The 21,848-nt window shown below is 41.6% G+C and overlaps 1 protein-coding gene across 5 annotated transcripts in view; it reads right to left on the bottom strand.

The window, feature by feature from the left end:
* The window catches only part of LOC106583291 (LIM domain and actin-binding protein 1), a 43,475-nt gene extending 24,393 nt beyond the window's left edge, over positions 1-19,082 (bottom strand). Inside the window, exons 1-4 of one of the 5 annotated variants that reach the window (XM_014167273.2) lie at positions 18,994-19,082; positions 18,757-18,830; positions 7,813-7,971; positions 1,290-1,335 (exon numbers count right to left, since the gene is read on the bottom strand). In XM_014167273.2, coding sequence (XP_014022748.1) covers positions 1,290-1,335; positions 7,813-7,937 — 171 coding nt within the window. In that variant the 5' untranslated portion in view covers positions 7,938-7,971; positions 18,757-18,830; positions 18,994-19,082. Of the gene's footprint in view, positions 1-756; positions 829-1,289; positions 1,336-7,812; positions 7,972-16,422; positions 16,586-18,756 lie in introns of those variants that run through there. The other 4 variants (XM_014167275.2, XM_014167272.2, XM_014167274.2 and 1 more) reach the window with 4 other exon arrangements.
* Positions 19,083-21,848: the final 2,766 nt, after the last annotated feature.

Raw genomic sequence — 21,848 nt, 5'->3', positions numbered from 1 at the left:
AACGATCATTAACTTCTGCGTGTCTTTTGCGGTTCGAAAACATAATAGATGTCATTAAGAAGAAATAATAATACCTGTAATTACATACAGAACAATTACTGCTAATGGTCACAGTTGAATGGGGGGGGGGTTGAGATTCCACATAGTCAACATAATATTAGGAACACTACAGGAGGCTCCTTACAGTTTATTTGTGGACCACCATGCCATCTCATAGTCTCATGTTAAATAGTTTTGGTCCCATGTAATCTGTCAGTTCCAAATGTTCAGGTAATCCTTCATTATGACATCACTGCTGTTTGACCTGGAAATACACAAGGACCGAAAAATGTCTGACAAGTTACAACTCCTGACCCCTATGCTCCATACCAAAACACAGAGGACTGCCTTTCAGGTATCTCCTTCCATGGAAAATTTACAGCCCACCCTTGACACCAGTGTTGCCTGCCTGCCTCTCGGCGTGCACACACACACACACACACAAACAATTGTGCTGACTGGCCCTGTTTAACTCAGCACAGACAGGAAGGAACAGCATGCACCACACAGTAAGAGCAGTGTGTGTGTGGCTCTGAATAACTAAGAAAGGACCTTGTGTGTAAACAATGTTTGTCTACAACTACTTGAGCCTCTCCACAATGTTGTGTCATGCAGGGCAACTCCTGTGTTACAATCTAGGTCCAGATTCACCGGCATCTAGGTAACCAATGATCAGAATACATTCCCCATCTATCAGCTATTGGAAATGGTAGTTACCTTGCACTCCTGCATGACATCGGCTGATCACTTATTCCCTGTTCCCTTGTCCACTTCTCCAGCACTGCCCAACAGATAAAGACAACTATCCCAAGAGGGAATTATTTTGGGATTAGTCGACTGAGTCAGGATTAGGGTCACGACTGCCAGCCCATCACAATAAGTGACCAGGCAGAGCTAGGCTTGCACTCAGTGTGTGTGTGTTCCGCAGCCGGGATGAGAATAATAATGTGTGTGGGAGGTAGTTTTTGAAAAGGCCCACTAAAAAGGAGGCAGACATTTTACAATGTGAATGATAAAGTGCTTTATCCTATTTACTCACTGTCAAGCATAAGTAGCCTAAGCAGAGAAGAGAGCACAAAACCACTCTGGCAGACACACTGGTGACAGAGTCAAAGAGACAGGGTCTTAACCAAGAGGACAGCTCCACAAGTGTATCACTGAACTGGTGACTGTGTGTCTGATGTAATGACGTCACCTCCTGTAATTCCAGGAGTGGGCCTCCTGTTGGGGATCTGAATGGAGATACTCACTGCTTTCTTCTTCTCTGCATTAGACTCCTCAGCAGCTCTCTGGTACCTGTGGGAGAGAGAAGCAACATTGACCTCTGCTGATCAAGAGAAGAGGTGCACACAAAGTGGACCAAAGCATTTCCAACATTGGCATTATACTGGGAATGGAAGTTTGCATTGTTGTTGAATCAATAATATCCTCAGAGGTTTTGCAGGTCTGAAGAGAAGGTAGGTGAGCAAGAAATATAAAAAGGGTTTAGTGAGGCTAACATTTTTCTGACAAATCCATTTTTTTCTGAATCTGCACACTGAAGGGTTAGGGACTAATGGTCTACTGGCTGTGTCTAGGCTGAGCAATATTCACCTCCCAATGACATAACCCTTTATTAAGTTTCTCCTTTTCTTAACTCATACAGTTGTACTTTTAGTCTGTTGCCAATATGATGAATGGCGATGAACTGGAATATCAAGATTGTGGTGAGGTAACATCTACTTTGCATAGCAACAGAAGAAAAGGACATGTAAATATTTTATTAGAATCCCCATTAGCTGTTGCCAAGGAGGCAGCTACTCTAAACATTGTGCGTTATACAAATTTACATTACAAACAATAATGTGTGGGTGTAGAGTGTGTGTTATAGAATGTGTGTGTAAGAGTGTGCGCGTGCGTTTCTCTTCACAGTCCGCATTGTACCGTGAGGTGTTGTTTAATCTTTTTTTTTTTTTTTTTTATCAGATTTTACTACTAACTTGAGTTACCTGAAGTGGAAGAGAGTTCCATGTAGTCATGGCTCTATTTAGTGCAGTATGCATTTCCTAGCCTTTGTTCTGGACTTCGGGACTGAAGAGTCCTCTGGTGGAATGTCTTGAGGGGTATGTATGAGTGTTTGAGTTGTGTGTTAACCAATTGAACAGACAGTTCTGTACTTTTAACACAACACCTCTCACAAAAGACCAGTAGTGATGCAGTCAATCACTCCTCTACTTTGAGCCAGGAGAGATTGATATGCATGTTGTTGATATTAGCCCCCTGTGTACATTTAAGGGCCAGACGTGCTGTTCTGTTCTGGGCCAATTGTAATTTGCCTGTGTACATTATATACAGCGCCTTCAGAAAAGTATTCATACCCCTTGACTTATTCCACAACTTGTTACAGCCCAAATTCAAAATGGATTAAATAGATTCTCACCCATCTACACACAATAATAATGACAAAGTGAAAACATGTTTTTAGACAGGTTTGCCAATTTATTGAAAATTAAATACAGAAATTGTATTTACATAAGTATTCACACCCGAGTCAATACTTTGGAGAAGGACCTTTTGGCGACAATTATAGCTTTGAGTTGTCCTGGGTATGTCTGTATCAGCTTTGCTCATCTGGATTTTCTCCCAGTCTTCCTTGCAGATTTTCTCAAGCGTCGGCTGGGCCACTCAAGGACTTTCACATTCTTGTTCTGAACCCAATCCAGAGTTACTTTGGCTGTATGCTTGGGGTCAATGTCCTGTTGGAACGTAAATCTTCATCCCAGTCTAATTTGCATTCTGAAGCAGGTTCTCATTGAGGATTTGCCTGTATTTGGCTCCATTCATTGTTTCCTCTAGCCTTACCAGTCTCCCAGTACCTGGCTCTGAAAAGCATCCCTCGTAGCATGGTGGTGGCAGCATCATGCTATTGGGGATGCTTTTCAGGGATGGTGTGAGATGGGTGATGAGCTGTGCCTGTTTTTTTCCAGACATAGCGCTTTGCTTTCAGGCCAAATAGTAAAATGTTTGTCTCAGACCACAGAACCTCATCCCCATATTGTTCTTTTTTTTTGCTCCTTTGCACGCCAGTATCTCTACTTGCACATTCATCACTCCTGTGTTTAATTGCTAAATTGTAATTACTTTGCCACTACGGCCTATTTATTGCCTTACCTCCCTAATCTTACCTCATTTGCACACTCTGAATATAGATTTTTTTATTGTGTTATTGACTGTATGTTTGTGATTCCATGTGTTCCGTAATTTCCGGACTATAAACCGCAACTTTTTTCCCAGCTTTGAACCTCGCGGCTTAAACAATGACGCGGCTAATATATGGATTTTTCCTGCTTTCAATTTTTTTTTTTTTTTAAACATTCTGTGATGTGCTCAGTTTTTTGGCGGCATGAAGCTTTCATTAGACCAATGAAATTGCCGAACGGGTTAAGGTCAAACAACTTTTTTGTTTACTGTTTAGATTAAATCAAGCGCTCTCAAACTTCCCATCATTCTGATTACGGTAGTCATTTTGTCACCCTCATGGCAAAGACACGGAGAAATGCATATGATGCAGCTTTCAAGTTCAAGGCGATTGATCTGGCTGTTGGCAAAGGAAATAGAGCTGCTGCATGGGAGCTTGGTCTTAATGAGTCGATGGTAAGACGTTGGAAACAGCAGCGTGAGGAATTGACTCAGTGCAAAAAGACAACTAAAGCTTACTGCTAATTTTTTCTTTTTTGTTACAAGCCGTGTTTCGTTAAAGCCTATTTATTTTTGTTACAAGCCGTGTTTCTTTAAAGCCTGTGTAAAGTTAATTTGTTTCAATGTACCGGTAGGCACCTGCGGCTTATAGACATGTGCAGCTTATTTATGTTCAAAATAATATTATTTTTTTAATTCAGTGGGTGCGGCTTATATTCAGGTGCGCTCGATAGTCTGGAAAATTACGGTAACTCTGTATTGTTGTTTGTGTTGCACTGCTTTGCTTTATCTTGGCCAGGTCGCAGTTGTAAATGAAAAGTTGTTCTCAACTGGCCTACCTGGTTAAATAAAAAGGTAAAATAAAATAAAAAAATCTTTTGACTTATGCGCTGTCTTTCGCGTGCCTTTTTGCAAACTCCAGGCGTAATGTCATGTGCCTTTTTCTGAGGAACGGTTTCGTCTGGCCACTCTCCTATAAAGCCAAGATTGGTGAAGTGCTACAGAGATGGTTGTCATTCTGACAGGTTCTCCCATCTCAGCCAAGGAACTCTGTAGTTCTGTCAGTGGTCATTGGGTTCTTGGTCATCTCCCTGACCAAGGTCCTTCTTGCACAGTTGTTCAGTTTGGTCGGACGGCCAGCTCTAGGGAGAGTCTGGGTAGTTCCACATTTTTTCAATTTCCCAATGATGGAGACCACTGTGCTCTTGGAAACTTTCAACACTCTAGAAATTGTTTTACACCCTTCCCCAGATATACAGTACCAGTCCAAAAGTTTGGACACACCTACTCATTCATGGGTTTTTCTTTATTTGTACTGTTTTCTACATTGTAGAAGAATAGTAAAGACATCAAAACTATGAAATAACACATATGGAATCATGTAGTAACCAAAAAAGATTCTTCAAAGTTGCCACCCTTTGCCTTGATGACAGCTTTGCACTCTTGGCATTCTCTCAACCAGCATTCTCTCACCTGGAATGCTGCTGCTACTCTCTGTTTATCATATATGCATAGTCACTTTAACTATACATTCATGTACATACTACCTCAATTGGGCCGACCAACCAGTGCTCCCGCACATTGGCTAACCGGGCTATCTGCATTGTGTCCCAGCCAACAACCCCTCTTACGCTACTGCTACTCTCTGTTCATCATATATGCATAGTCACTTTAACCATATCTACATACTACCTCAAAATCAGCCTGACTAACCGGTGTCTGTATGTAGCCTCGCTACTTCTATAGCTTCGCTACTGAATATAGCCTGTCTTTTTACTGTTGTTTTATTTCTTTACCTACCTATTGTTCACCTAATACCTTTTTTGCACTATTGGTTAGAGCCTGTAAGTAAGCATTTCACTGTAAGGTCTACACCTGCAGTATTCAGCGCACATAACAAATAAACTTTGATTTCAATTAACAGGTGTGCCTTGTTAAAAGTTAATTTGTGGAATTTCTTTCCTTCTTAATGCGTTTGAGCCAATCAGTTTTCTTGTGACAAGGTAGGGGTGGTATACAGAAGATAGCTTTGCTCTTTCACCAAGTAGGGCTGTGTTCGAATACTCATGCTAACCGCACTAACTGTACTATTTGTGATGTTAATTGAGTATATAGAATGCTTATTGGTCATAGTATGGATTTAGTTAGTATGCCAAAATTTCCCGGATGTCATACTAAATTCAGCAAAATATGAAGTATATACACAGAGGACACTTTCTGTACTTTAGGGCCCAAATGGGTGTGGCTTCACATTGTTTTCAGATTTGAAGAAAATATGCAGCCAAAGTACAATGAGAGCGGATACAAATTCATTGCTTTACCTAATTATGACAAATGTTAAGAAAATGTTGATCAATGTAATAAAGAAATGACTTTTCAAATAAGTTACCTTACACGTTATGTTGGCTGACAATTTGTTAGCTACGTTGTCCTTACAAACCACATAGCATATCATTACAGCAGTATGTACAGGTGTTAGCTCCCTAACGTGTTGGCTACTTATGTCAGACTTGCCAGTATATTAACTAAAGGCTAACTAACTACCCTACTTTTATTGTCATCAATCTTAGCTTAGCTAAATGGTATAGTCGTTGTGCGTTCTCATTTCAGGTGCTTTCTTAAATTCGCTCTGGCTATCTACTCCGATTTCAGAGCACCCTGGTCTGAGTGTACCAGAGCGCAGAATAATGAAATTACAAGCACTCAACACCCGTTGAAAATGGCTGGTATCAGTAAACGTCAGTAAAAAAGTGTAATTACATTTTTTGCCAGCAGCACAGTTACAGTCACTAATGATCTGGATAACATGAAAACTGCCTAACCAGCTCTGCTAGGGCGAGTAAATGATCAGAGTAGTCTCATTTGTGTCTGTAAGTAGCTAGCAAGCTAGCCAACGTTAGCTTGGGTCCTTGACTGCTGTTGTAAGGTCAGAATGCTCTAATCAACCCTACTCCTTGGCCTGCGCATCCAGTGTGCGCTCCGATAGTGAAACGCTCTGAATTTACAAAACGGACAATCTGACAACACTCTGAATTCATGAGTGCACTCTGGCACTCCAAATTGAATTTAAGAACACACCCAAAGTCGTGAAATGTCTAACTAGTCATTTGTTATACTAACTAGCTAGCAAGAGGTTGTTCAGCAACAACTTCAGGTAGACAGGCGAAGAGCTAGTACGCTCAACTGAAAGGATCCTATTCATTTATAGTATACTAAAATAAACTAATAGTATATACTCATTAAATATGTAGTATACAGTATGTTAGTATTGGTATTCGAATACAGCTCATGTCAATATTATGGCAAGAACAGCTCAAATAAGCAAAGAGAAACGACAATCCATCAGTACTTTAAGACATGAAGGTCAGTCAATCTGAAATGTTTCTTCAAGTGCAGTCGCAAAAACCATCAAGCACTATGATGCAACTGTCTCATGAGGACTGCCACAGGAATGGAAGACCCAGAGCTCCTGCTGCTGTAGAGTATAAGTTCATTAGAGTTATTAGCCTCAAATTGCAGCCCAAATAAATGCTTCACAGAGTTCTAGTAACAGACACATTAACATCAACTGTTCAGAGGAGACTGCGTCAATCAGGCCAAATTGCTGCAAAGAAACCACTACTAAAGGACACCAATAAGAAGAAAAGACTTACTTGGGCCAAAAATATGAGCAATGGACATTAGAACCGGTGAAAAACTGCCCTTTGGTCTGATGAGTCCAAATTTTAGATTTTTGGTTCCAACCACCGTGCCTTTGTGAGACGCAGAGTAGGTGAACGGATGATCTCTGCATGTGTGGTTCCCACCGTGAAGCATGGAGGAGGTGGTGTTCTGGTGTGGGGGTGCTTTGCTGGTGACACTGTCTGTTTTTTATTTAGAATTCAAGGCACACTTAACCAGCATGGCTACCATAGCATTCAGCAGCGATACACCATCCCATCTGGTTTGCGCTTAGTGGCACTATAATTTGTTTTTCAACAGGACAATGACCCAAAACACACCTCCAGGCTGTGTAAGGGCTATTTGACCAAGAAGGAGAGTGATGGAGTGCTGCATCAGATGACCTGGCCTCCACAATCACCCAACAACCTAATTGAGATGGTTTGGGGTGAGTTGGACCACAGAGTGAAGGAAACGCAGCCAACAAGTGCTCAGCATATATGGGAACTCCTTTAAGACTGTTGGAAAAGCATTCCAGGTGACTACCTCATGAAACTGGTTGAGAGAATGCCAAGAGTGTGCAAAGCTGTCATCAAGGCAAAGAGTGGCTACTTTGAAGAATCAAAAATATATTTTGATTTGTTTAACACTTTTTTGGTTAGTACATGATTCCATGTGTTATTTCACAGTTGGGGACTAAAAATATATGTTTTGGTATTTTTCTTCAAACTGCATTGTTGGTTAATAAGGGCTTGTAAGTAAGCATTTCACTGTAAGGTTGTATTCGCCACATGTGACAAATAACATTTAATTTGAGATTGAGGATTCCGTAATCCCTACAGATAGATGCGAGTTTGGTAAGATGCATTTGGAAGATAAGTGTCTACTGTTCATTCAGACAGAATTGTCTTTAGTAGAGAGTTGTGTGTCACTCACTTGGAGAAGCGCTCTGCGATGGCATTGGTCTTGCCTCGCGTGCTGACCAATGAGAGTTCCCTGGCAGTGACGCGTAAAGACTGCGACGCCCACGACCTTCGGCTGAATGAACTTCCGCCTTCCATCTCTGCCTCTTAGCAGCACTCTCAGGGCCAAGCGCTGTAAACACACACACACACACACACACACACACACACTAGTAGTTAATGATTGAATAAAAATGTAGACAATTTCAGTTTTACATTTAATATATGTAAAAATAAAAAATTCAAATATGAAAAATCCTCCAAAACCCATCTTATAGGAATTCACTAATACAGTGTAGTATCATACAGACAGCCAGGAGAGCCTGGGTTCAACAACCCACACTGATGCTGTTGGATGACACCATTCTGCGGTGAGCAAACATTTTACTGTGACATCACCCAGCCGTTTGTCCATGGTGTGCACCATTACCTCACTGCTTGTTAACTAACAGACAATACAGGCAGACACTTTAATTGAAGGGTATTGGAAAAACATATGTTAAGAACTTTCATATCAACTTGTGTATGGTTAACAAACTTGCATAAAGTTCTGTATTTTTGTGTTGGGTGTTATGTATAGGGCCAGGAGTTTTTCCTGAGGACATGACCATACCAGGTAGCCTGTAACTAGGGACCAAAGTTTTTCATGCAATTTATATGTTGTAGGCTAGAATGGCAGGAAATTGGCTTAGAAATGCAAAAATTGCTCTACACCGCCATGACAGGGGCCTCTAAAATTCAGCCATGCCAACCGCACCCCTTGCCACACCCCCTAAGCCCCTTTTTTATCCAGAATAAAAAACACACACACACACACACACACACACAGGATTGTTACATGATTACAGGAGCAAGAAGAAACAAACTCTGCCATCATGATCAAGCAAGTTCAGACACTGCATGTGCTACTTGACTGCGGGACTGGTACACAATAGACATCAGCAACAATGCTGTCATTGTGTGAATCAGAGCATATCATCATCATCATCATCTGGCTGAGACAGACAGGAGGTTCTAAGGAGATAAATCAGCACCCCGACTGCCACTTATCTCTGCCTGATCTTTATAAGCAACAATTATAGAAGGCCAGAGTATAACATATAGGACATACACATACACAGGCAATAGTTAGTTACTATAGTTGCTGTGCTCCCAACAGACACGTACACATTAAAAAGCAGTCTGGTAACGCAGCTGGTAAGCCAGTAAAATAGTCATTTGTCTGGAAGGTAGAAACGTTAAAAGCACGTGACACACGTTATAAATGGAACCACCTTTGGTACACTGCATGATGTGTATTTGTACAGTCGTTTGCAGATAAATTAAATGTCAATAGGCTAATTCTAAGAGCGTATGGACAATGCCCTTTCATCTGCCCCTTTCATTAAGGTGTGCTTTGCAGGTATTACATTATGGTTACCAGACAAAGACACAGAGGACTTTGAACTGAACGTTACCAGAGCAGCTGGTTTTGTATTGACACAGCACACGCATAAACATACACATGCAAACAACCAGCACTACTAGACAGTGACCATGACGAATGACCAAATCCAAAAGAATCTCCAACACTTCCTGTCCACAAACCGTGGGATCCAGGAAAGGAATCATCTAAGCCACTGAGATGGCAGCCAAGTTCACAAAGAGAGAGACATCACATTAACTTCTCATAAAGACAGTATTTAACATGGCCACAGGGATAGTTTTAAACTTGGCCTTGCATCTCTGTCATATTTCATGAGAAAACGCTAAGAAAAATCGGCCAACGCTTAAACCTTAGCTTAAGTGGATATTGGTTGAAACCCTGTGAAACCTTGAGGTACTGTACATGTACAGTGGGAAAAGGGATAAAGTGCTGTGTCTCAGAGGCAACGCAACATATTCATGTGCATCAGGACAGCTCAGGAAGCCAGACAGGCAGGGGACATTCCAATGGAATTCCTCCGAAAAACGTCCTCAGCCTTTCCTCCAAGCTAAGCAGAGTAAAAACCTAACTCACAGTAGAAACCAAGATGCAAGGCTTGAAGAACTAGAGTAGCAGGAAATATTCAGCCACTCCTGGAGGAGAATGGAAGTTGAAAGTAAAAAATGTATTATGCGTTTCATCACTGAAGCCTTTAGAGGGATGCTTTTCTATTACATTTCCATTGTACTTATATGTGCAAGTTAAGCCATCTCCTGCCATTGTGACCTTGAGCAAGTCACTTAACCCCCCTATAACTGCTCCAGTTGCACTGCACTGTTGCTGCCCTCAGCCCAAACCAGTGCATATTGTACGTCCTGAGGGGATGAAGCAGAAGACAAATTGCCGTTGTCCAATGTAGCCTAGATGAATGTCCAATAAAGTAGTCATCTTCTTGTAAGCTAACAGAAGCAGTGACAGCGTAGCTAGCAGCATAGCTGTAGCAGCAGCAGTAGGGGTTATGGTGATTGTGATACATAGAGGAACAGGTATCCTAACAGAGATAAGGCTTCCTTCTCACATGGCATTTGTGTTCTTTCAACAAACTGCGATAGCATTTTAGTCAATCTGTCCCTACAACACCAAATCTACCCTCTCACCATATCTGAACAAAGTATCTGCATGCAAGGTGAGCAAGTCTATTGATATCTGGTAGTAAAATTAAATCTATAGGCTACACTTTACTTCACCATAGTTGATTTTGACTGTAAACTGGGGACAGGATGTCCAAAAGAACTTTTGAACCCTTAAGTGACATTGACAGATCCTGTGGATGCGCCTTTTCCTAAGCAATTGTTATCGCATTTCAGTCAACAAGACTCAAGCTTCTGTCAAGCTTCTGTACCCCCCACCCCAAAAAATACAAATATGCACTTTCCAAATAGCACTGATCTTGCTGTTAACTACTCTGTTGAGGGAAAATGTACTTGCTACGATTGTAATATGTTGTCTCACCTAGCTATCATAAGACGAATGCACTAATTAATGTAAGTCGCTCTGGATAAGAGCGTCTGCTAAATGACTAAAATGTAAATGTAAGTTCAAAGCACAAAGGCTTTGAACCCTCACTTTCATCTCATTGCATCGAGATTTCCCTAGAAACGCTGTATCCACAACAAACCCAGATATGGAACACAACACAGGATCAGTCTATTGCACAATATAGCCATTTCATCATCAGCGCCTTGAGTGACATGAAGGTACAATCAGTCCTGAACAGCTCAATGCGGAGATAGGGGATAGCAACTTATAAACCACCATCTTCCCTGAATACATTTAGGGAATATGTAAACAAATATTTAAAAAAAATGAAGATTTAAAAAAACTACATGTAAAATGTTTAATAAATAAAAACAAACCTTTGCAGCTAAGTAAATTCCAGGGACAATAATAACAGCCATGTTAAAATAACAACGTCAGGATAACATTGACTGCACCAACTGACAGATCTAGGACAGAGGCTATAGCCTAATTTAAACAGTGCTCTTTTACGTCATACCAACCATACTAGACAGGTAACACCTGAGACAAACTAGTCTGTTACTCTATGCAAACTGATTTGCAGATAATGTCACTGTATAATTAAACAAAAGTACCATGAGGTGTAAAAACTAGTTAAAGTCTGGCTCCAAAACAAACTGAACAAAGAATCATTAAACACAAAATCATTGTAGATAAACTAGCAGGTGAGTCAGAGACCAGGGTTCTTTCCTGGATCAAAAAGGGGCTTAGGTGGTGGGCGTTGCAGAATGAGAGATGAACTTGATGTTTTAAAGCTCATTTCCTGCAATTCTACATATTTTGCCATGCAGCTGAGAGAAAAATGTAGCAGTTTCAAAGGAATTCACACTAAATTCTTCTGCTACTCTGTCATTCGCTTTATACTTTAGTCAGACTGACATCATTGAAGTCGTTTGTGGTGACGAGGGCCATTGTACAAAATCGTAAATGATTGGATCATATCAGAGTATCAAAGCCATGACAAATTTTCAAACCTCCGCTTTAAACACGTGTGTTCTGGCTACTCAGATCCAGACTCATTGTAGAGAAAAAACTAATGCCCATGGGCGTGGCGTAGCGCTTGGCCAGAGCAAGGAGTCGAGAGAAAATGTTGCCGTTTTAAAGAACATTTCCTGCAATTCTATGCATTTTATTTTGCTCAAATATAAACTCAGCAAAAAAAGAAACATCCCTTTTTCAGGACCCGGTCTTTCAAAAATAATTCGTAAACACTGTTTCCCATGTTTGTTCAATGAACCATAAACAATTAATGAACATGCACCTGTGGAATGGTTGTTAAGACACTAACAGCTTACAGACGGTAGGCAATTAAGGTCACAGTTATGAAAACTTAGGACACTAAAGAGGCTTTTCTACTGACTCTGAAAAACACCAAAATAAAGATGCCCAGGGTCCCTGCTAATTTACGTGAACGTGCCTTAGGCATGCTGCAAGGAGGCATGAGGACTGCAGATGTGGCCAGGGCAATAAATTGCAATGTCCATACTGTGAGACGCCTAAGACAGCGCTACAGGGAGACAGGACAGACAGCTGATCATCCTCACAGTGGCAGACCATGTGTAACAACACCTGCATAGGATCGGTACGTCCGAACATCACACCTGTGGGACAGGTACAGGATGGCAACAACAACTGCCCGAGTTACACAAGGAACGCACAATCCCTCCATCAGTGCTCAGGCTGTCCGCAATAGGCTGAGAGAGGCTGGACTGAGGGCTTGTAGGCCTGTTGTAAGGCAGGTTCTCCCCAGACATCACCGGCAACAACATCGCCTATGGGCACAAACCCACCATCGCTGGACCAGACAGGACTGGCAAAAAGTGTTCTTCACTGACGAGTCGCACTTTTGTCTCACCAGGGGTGATGGTCGGATTCGCGTTTATCGTCAAAGGAATGAGCATTACACCGAGGCCTGTACACCGAGGCCTGTACACCGAGGCCTGTACTCTGGAGCGGGAAAGAGGTGGAGGGTCCGTCATGGTCTTGGGCTGTGTATCACAGCATCATCGGACTGAGCTTGTCATTGCAGGCAATCTCAACGCTGTGCATTACAGGGAAGACATCCTCCTCCCTCATGTGGTACCCTTCCTGCAGGCTCATCCTGACATGACCCTCCAGCATGACAATGCCACCAGCCATATGGCTCGTTCTGTGCATGATTTCCTGCAAGGCAGGAATGTCAATGTTCTGCCATAGCCAACGAAGAGCCCGGATCTCAATCCCATTGAGCACGTCTGGGACCTGTTGGATCGGAGGTTGAGGGCTAGGGCCATTCCCCCCAGAATTGTCCGGGAACTTGCAGGTGCCTTGGTGGAAGAGTGGGGTAACATCTCACAGCAAGAACTGGCAAATCTGGTGCAGTCCATGAGGAGGAGATGCACTGCAGTATTTAATGCAGCTGGTGGCCACAGTATTTAATGCAGCTGGTGCATTTAATGCAGCTGGTGGCTAACTGTTACTTTTGATTTTGACCCCCCCTTTGTTCAGGGACACATTCCATTTATTTTAGCCACGTCTGTGGAACTTGTTCAGTTGGTCTCAGTTGTTGAATCTTACGTTCATACAAAAATGTACACATTTTCAGTTTGCTTAAAATAAAACGCAGTTGACAGTGAGAGGACATTTGTTTTTTCTGAGTTTAGTACCAAAACCAATACTGCTGAATGTATTGTTTTGGAATGTTTTATTCTCCTACTGTCTAGCTTTTATTTAGGTGATTGTTAATATGTGGGTCTATAATTTTTTCTACATACAGTACATTCGGAAATTATTCAGACCCCTTGACTTTTTCCATAATTTGTTACGTTACAGCTTTATTCTAAAATGTATTAAATAAATGCTTCTCAATATACACACAATACCCCATGATGACAAAGTTTGCAAATGTCTTAAAAAACTGAAATACCTTATTTACGTAAGTATTCAGACCTTTGCTATGAGACTCGAAATTGAGCATAGGTGCATCCTGTTTCCATTGATCATCCTTGAGATGTTTCTACAACTTGATTTGAGTCCACCTGTGCTAAATTGAATCAATTGGACATGATTTGGAAAGGCACACAACTGTCTATATCAAGGTCCTACAGTTGACAATGCATGTCAGAGCAAAAACCATGAGGTCGCCTGGACTGTCCATAAGAGGTCCGAGACAGGATTGTGTCGAGGCACAGATCTCGGGAAGGGGGTACCAGAAAAAAAATTCTGCAGCATTGAAGGTCCAAGAACACAGTGGTCTCCATCATTCTTAAATTGAAGAAGTTTGGAACCACCAAGACTTCATAGAGCTGGCCACCCAGCCAAACACACAATACCCCATAATGACAAGGCAAAAATAGATTTTTAGAAAGACACAAAGTTGAGCTCAGAATACTTATGTAAATAAGGTATTTGTTTTTTATTTAACACATTTGCAAACATTTCTAACATCCCATTTTCACTTAGTCAATAATGGGTATTTTTTTTTAAATCCATTTTAGAATAAAGCTATAACGTAACAAAATGTGGAAAAAGTCAAGGGGTCTGGATACTTTCCGAAGGCACTACGTGTGTGTAATAATATATATATATATATTACACACACTGCTCAAAAAAATAAAGGGAACACTTAAACAACACAATGTAACTCCAAGTCAAGCACACTTCTGTGAAATCAAACTGTCCACTTAGGAAGCAACACTGATTGACAATAAATTTCACATGCTGTTGTGCAAATGGAATAGACAACAGGTGGAAATTATAGGCAATTAGCAAGACACCCAAATAAAGGAGTGGTTCTGCAGGTGGTGACCACAGACCACTTCTCAGTTCCTATGCTTCCTGGCTGATGTTTTGGTCACTTTTGAATGCTGGTGGTGCTTTCACTCTAGTGGTAGCATGAGACGGAGACTACAACCCACACAAGTGGCTCAGGTAGTGCAGCTCATTCAGGATGGCACATCAATGCGAGCTGTGGCAAGAAGGTTTGCTGTGTCTCTCAGCATAGTGTCCAGAGCATGGAGGCACTACCAGGAGACAGGCCAGTACATCAGGAGATGTGGAGGAGGCCGTAGGAGGGCAACAACCCAGCAGCAGGACCGCTACCTCCACCTTTGTGCAAGGAGGAGCAGGAGAAGCACTGCCAGAGCCCTGCAAAATGACCTCCAGCAGGCCACAAATGTGCATGTGTCTGCTCAAACGGTCAGAAACAGACTCCATGAGGGTGGTATGAGGGCCCGACGTCCACAGGTGGGGGTTGTGCTTACAGCCCAACACCGTGCAGGACGTTTGGCATTTGCCAGAGAACACCAAGATTGGCAAATTCGCCACTGGCGACCTGTGCCCTTCACAGATGAAAGCAGGTTCACACTGAGCACGTGACAGACGTGACAGAGTATGGAGACGCCGTGGAGAACGTTCTGCTGCCTGCAACATCCTCCAGCATGACCGGTTTGGCGGTGGGTCAGTCATGGTGTGGGGTGGAATTTCTTTGGGGGGCCGCACAGCCCTCCATGTGCCCGCCAGAGGTAGCCTGACTGCCATTAGGTACCGAGATGAGATCCTCAGACCCCTTGTGAGACCATATGCTGGTGCGGTTGGCCCTGGGTTCCTCCTAATGCAAGACAATACTAGACCTCATGTGGCCGGAGTGTGTCAGCAGTTCCTGCAAGAGGAAGGCATTGATGCTATGGACTGGCCCGCCCGTTCCCCAGACCTGAATCCAATTGAGCACATCTGGGACATCATGTCTCGCTCCATCCACCAACGGCACGTTGCACCACAGACTGTCCAGGAGTTGGCGGATGCTTTAGTCCAGGTCTGGGAGGAGATCCCTCAGGAGACCATCCGCCACCTCATCAGGATCATGCCCAGGCGTTGTAGGGAGGTCATAGAGGCACGTGGAGGCCACACATACTACCGAGCCTCATTTTGACTTGTTTTAAGGACATTACATCAAAGTTGGATCAGCCTGTAGTGTGGTTTTCCACTTTAATTTTGAGTGTGACTCCAAATCCAGACCTCCATGGGTTGATAATCAATGGAAATCCAATTTGTGTGATTTTGTTGTCAGCACATTCAACTATGTAAAGAAAAAAGTATTTAATAAGATTATTTCATTCATTCAGATCTAGGATGTGTTATTTTAGTGTTCTCTTTATTTTTTTCACCTATATATATATATATATAGATATTAGAGAGAGAGAGAGAAACACTGTTTAGACTTAAGCGACCCCAAAAAAAGGATTTCAATGGCAGAAAAATACCTGGAAACTGAAACACAGGTCTCTCCTTCATGGCTGACTTGGCACCTCTCAGCTTAAGGTACTGATCAGGTGTCACAAAGCCACCAACCTTGCTTTAACCCTGTGTGTTTAGATAATAGCCTACCTACGGTAGAATTTTTTCTTTCACATCCATGACATGGATACTGTTGGACTTGCCATACTACACTAACAGTGGGAGTTACGGTCAATACTATGTGAGAACAGAGAATTATTATTTGAGATATGGGATCGATATAAGACACACACACAGTTACAAACAATGACACGAAGGGAGTGGTAAATTAACTCAAACCTTTTGGGGAGAAATTAACTGTGACACACCTGCAGACATGAAACTCACCTTTTTTTTTTAATAGAGTCTAGTTTTTCTGGTATCTTCGTTGTAAAATTGTCTCATCTATTATTTTAAAGCACTTCAGTTTCGGATCAGCATGTAATTTCAGAACTTCCGATGTGTCATACTCCGCTGGTGAAACCTTGCGATACCTGACACTGTGTGTGCAATGTCTCTAATGTGTAAGAGTTTAAGGGGCGGAGTGCAGAGAAAAGTATCATGAGGGCGGAGGAAGCAGGTCATGTGATTCCCTGCACCAATGACCTTGGATTGCATTTCTCCTGCCAGGTACATTGTCTGTGTGTCTTCAGCAGAATTTCTAGGAAATAGCCTATACAACTCCCTGCTCTACAGTTAAAAGCATTTTAACAACCTGGTGAAAAACTCAAAACTGATCTAAATTGTGTGATTCTATGTCATAACTTGATCCCCCTTCATGAGGGTGGTAGTTACAACAAAGGACAGAAGGAAAGCTGGAGGAGAGAGTTGAAGAGAAAGGAGGAGAGAGAGAGGGACAGAACCAGAAGCTCAGGTTTCTTTGCGTTGTTTGAAAGGGGACCTGGAGACACTGAGACGTCCCCAGGGGCCTTCATGGTAGTGTAGCAGGGAAAGAAAACCCTGGCTCTTAATACACTCCACACATTCTCACCACTACCGACAATTGCCTCACACCTGGAGGTGTGCACGTGCTTTGTCTGAAAAGTTTTTTTTATTTAAATCAATACACAAACGTTTCACTAGAGCAGTTTCTCTATGACTTATTGTAGCAATGTATAATCAGAATAACCTTTAGTCACCCAGTACATTTCAATTTAACAGGAATTTGACCAGGTAAAATGGATCTGCCACAATAAACAATATTCAGACAGACGTTACACAGAATATACAGACAGAATGTATAAACAATGAATTTACACAAATAATATACAACGTACACTATAACACTAAATGCAAAACCACAGGCTACACTGTAAAGCTATAACTACACTAAATTGGTGAGTCAGAAATGGACAACTGAATCATAATGTACATTTCTGTCTATTAATAAACAGCCTTCACGAGCATGTCAGAGTTGAGGACATTACTCATTTCTCTCTCAAAAAAAATAAATGATATATAAAAATAACTACAATTCTGCCCAGCACCTGAACCAGTGAGATCTGTGTGTAGCCTATTTTCTCTTCAATTTATACAGGAAAGTCCCCTCGTTTGTCAATGTTGATCTGTCAACAATGAGAAAAGGGATGACTTGAACCAAATGAGCCGAAATGGTGGTTAACATCATCAATGCATTCCACTGAGTCATCGTCACTGGGACATTACCACCTGGCTGCCTCCTCTGTGGTCTACCCTGTCTATTTGCAGAGAGAAGGATGAAAAGGCGACATGGTCTGGCAGCGATTTCTAAGACTCAGCTGTGCCACTTCCAAGAAGACAGAGAGAACTGTATAAATAGTGCCATTAAATGAGCATAGAGATGCATTCAAATGGCCACATGGTGCGATCAAGGTACAAAGATGGACAGTCGGCATTGTGTGCTGGCTGACTGCTGGCACTGAGGTGAACACCAAAGTAGACTCCTCAATTCTCCAGGGACAGCCAATGAATACCCAGCTTGTAATACTCAGCAGGGGTTTGAATACAATATAGCCTGGCTGTCAGGCCAACAGGTAACCTACTCTGAGAAGCCTAAGTCAACAAAATGCCTGTGCCGAGTATTAAACTAATAGTTCACTCCAAAATCAGTTTTTTAAATGTTTTGAAAACTTAAGTTGTCTAGATGAGTCCATGTCTCGCATGCCATCTGTTGTAACTATATTCCTGTTGTGTAGATCCTATAGCTGGATCTACACAACAGATGGGGTGTGGGTAGTGGACTCATTTTGACACTGCACACCTTTGAGTTTTGAAAACACTTAAACTTTTGTATAGACTCAATAGAGTATAGCCTAATAAAACATCTGGTCATGTACTTGCAAAAGTGGCATCAGCAGGAAGGAGTGGTCCAATATGCATTATTACCACAATATTCAAGTAGCCATAAGCTTACTGTATCCAAGTATAATGCATTGTGTCTCCAGTCCTCCACATAGGGAATACCCTCAAATGGGTTAGCCAACTCCCATCACCTCCCTACAACCTCCACAAGTAATAATATGGAAAATTGGCAACACCTGTGAAATTGGCAAGCATTTTACCCTTGGCTACAGCAAATTCACCATGTGCACACCACTGCCTAAACTAGCATAGCTTAACACACATTTAGGCTACTTTTATTAAAAAGTAACATGCACATTGCATTATAATAACTGGATATATCAACACAAGCTCATTACAAACCTCTTGTAACTTTTCTTCGGCCTTAAGTTTCTGATGTTGCAGACCACAGGTCCTCCGACAGTCCCACAGGTGCACTATAGAAAGAGAGGCGTTGGTTGTCGTCTGCTAACGTTAGTGTCTGAGATTTTAACTACATTTTTAAACGAACATAATTAACATGATTTGTTTAAATGTATTGCTGCTAAACGAATACGTTTCATATAGCTAATGTAAGTGGCTTTGGCTAATTACACTCACAATGATTAGTCTTTTGGTCTCGTGCGATCCTCAAAGTATGTAACGTACTATCTCTGCGATATTACTCGCGACCTCACCAGAGCATTATTGCAAAGTGCGCTCCGTAAACACGCCCCAGGCATGTTGTTCATACATTGGGACACATTTTATTTTTAATATGGAGATAGGCCTCACATTTTAACAGTGGTGAAAAATACTAAAGTACAAACATTTAAAATTACTACTTAAATCGTTTTTTAGGGAGGGGGGGTATATCTGTACTTTACTTTACTATTTATATTTTTGACAACTTTACTTTTACTTCACTACATTCCTAAAGATTATGTACTTTTTACTCGATACATTTTCCATGACACCCAAAAGTACTCCTTATATTTTGAATGCTTAGGACAGGAAATTGGTTCAATTTATGCACTTATCAAGAGAACATCCCTGGTCATCCCAGGGCAAGAAGACTCACTAAAAACACATGCTTATTTTGTAAATTATGACTGAGTGTTGGAGTGTGCCCCCTGGCTATCCCTAAATAAAAATAATCTGCCATCTGGTTTGCTTAATATATGGAATTTGAAATGATTCATACTTTTACTTTTGATAGTTAAGTATAGTTTAGCAATTACATTTACTTTGGATACTTAAGAATATTTAAAACCAAATACTTTTAGACTTTTGGTCAAGTAGTATTTTACTGGGTGACTTTCACTTTTACTTGAGTCGTTTTATATTACCCTTGTACAATGTGTGTCAAGTATGACAATTGGGTACTATTTCCACCACTGCATTTTATAATGCTAATGTTTTTGAGACATGCGTAGACTATTGCAGTTCATTTTGAATTTGACTTAATAATACAAATATATTTGAGTAGCAAGCAGGCAAACGAGTCCCAGACAGTTCACAATATAAAATGCTCTGCCTGAGGGGGGCGTTGTATACTAGCTACCTGGTTTGACATTAAATTCACATTATTGTTATTAACCCTTGTACAATGTGTGTAGAGACACAATTTGAGACAGACTTTGTCATTTGTATGCAATGCAAATTTCACTAAAGACAACCATTGTGAATATGCAAACTGAAATTGTGAAGTGTGACTAATAGTTTACTAAAGGTTGATATATCTTGACATCAAAGATAGGCCTATGCCCTACCCAGTCTGTTGGGGAGAGCTAATGGGACTCATTTATTAGGTGCTGGTTCACTCTGGGGTGCTGGTTTGCACAGATGATAGGCAGTGGAATCACAGTTAACTTGTAATACTTTAATGATGATGAATGTCAGCACGGTACAGAGCAAAGCTTAGATGTGACTGGGCTAGACACTTGATAAGCATTTATGTTATTGATATGTTCTATTTAACAAACTTGTGTTGACCACAGGGTTATCATGACCTGTGAACACATCTTTAGTAACCAGCACCTAAGGAATTAAAGTCCATTTGGTTAACACCAAAAGAGGCTAAGTACTAGGCCTAAATGGCAACAAAACCAAATGCAACTGCAATGCAATTGTTACATGATTGTTCAGAATCTGCATAATATAAAGATCCACTGAGCTCAATACCAGACAGTGTCAGAGGAAGTCCTAAAAAAAAATCTAAAACTCCAGCCACCCTAGCCACAGACTGTTCTTTCTGCTATCGCATGGCAAGCGGTAGTAATGCACCAAGTCAACCAACAGGATCCTGAACAGCTTCTACCCCCAAGTCATAAGACTTCTAAACAATACTGAAAAATAGCTAATCAAATGGCTACCAGGACAACCTGCATTGGCCCATTGTTGCACCAACTATGCACACACACTGGACTCAACCCACACACTCACTACATACGCCCACACATGCATACTGATGCCACACACACACTGTCACATTCACCACATACAGTGCACCCTTGACCTTTTCCACATTTTGTTACGTAACATCTTTATTCTAAAATGGATTAAATAGTTTTTTCCCACTCATCAATCTACAAACAATACCCCATAATGACAAAGCAAAAACAGATTTTTTTGACATTTTTGCAAATGTATTAAAAATAAAAAACTGAAATATAACATTTACTTAAGTATTCAGACCCTTTACTCAGTAGCACAAACTCCAAAAAGTTCTAGGACACCGTAAAGTCCATGGAGAATAAGAGCACCTCCTCCCAGCTGCCCACTGCACTGAGGCTAGGAAACACTGTCACCACCGATAAATCCGCGATAATTGAGAATTTCAATAAGCATTTTTCTACGGCTGGCCAAGCTTTCCACCTGGCTACTCCTACCCTGGTTAACAGCCCTGCACCCCCCACAGCAACTTTCCCTAGCCTCCCCCATTTCTCCTTCACCCAAATCCAGATAGCTGATGTTCTGAAAGAGCTGTAAAATCTGGACCCCTACAAATCAGCCGGGATAGACAATCTGGACCCTCTCTTTCTAAAATTATCAGCCCAAATTTTTGCAACCCCTATTACTAGCCTGTTCAACCACTCTTTCGTATAGTCTGAGATCTCCAAAGATTGGAAATCTGCCACGGTCATCCCCCTCTTCAAAGGGGGAGTCACTCTAGACCTAAACTGCTACAGACCTATATCTATCCTACCCTGCCTTTCTAAGGTCTTCAAAAGCCAAGTTAACAAATACATCACCGACCATTTCGAATCCCACCGTACCTTCTCTGCTATGCAATCTGGTTTCCGAGCTAGTCATGGGTGCACCTCAGCCACGCTCAAGGTCCTAAACGTTATAATAACTGCCATCGATAAGAGACAAAACTGTGCAGCTGTATTCATCGACCTGGCCAAGGCTTTCGACTCTGTCAATCACCACATTCTTATCGGCAGACTCAACAGCCTTGGTTTCTCAAAGAA

This window comes from Salmo salar, chromosome ssa22, assembly GCF_905237065.1.
Source record: "Salmo salar chromosome ssa22, Ssal_v3.1, whole genome shotgun sequence".
Classification (NCBI taxonomy): Eukaryota; Metazoa; Chordata; class Actinopteri; order Salmoniformes; family Salmonidae; genus Salmo; species Salmo salar.
This window is presented reverse-complemented; position numbering and strand designations above follow the sequence as displayed.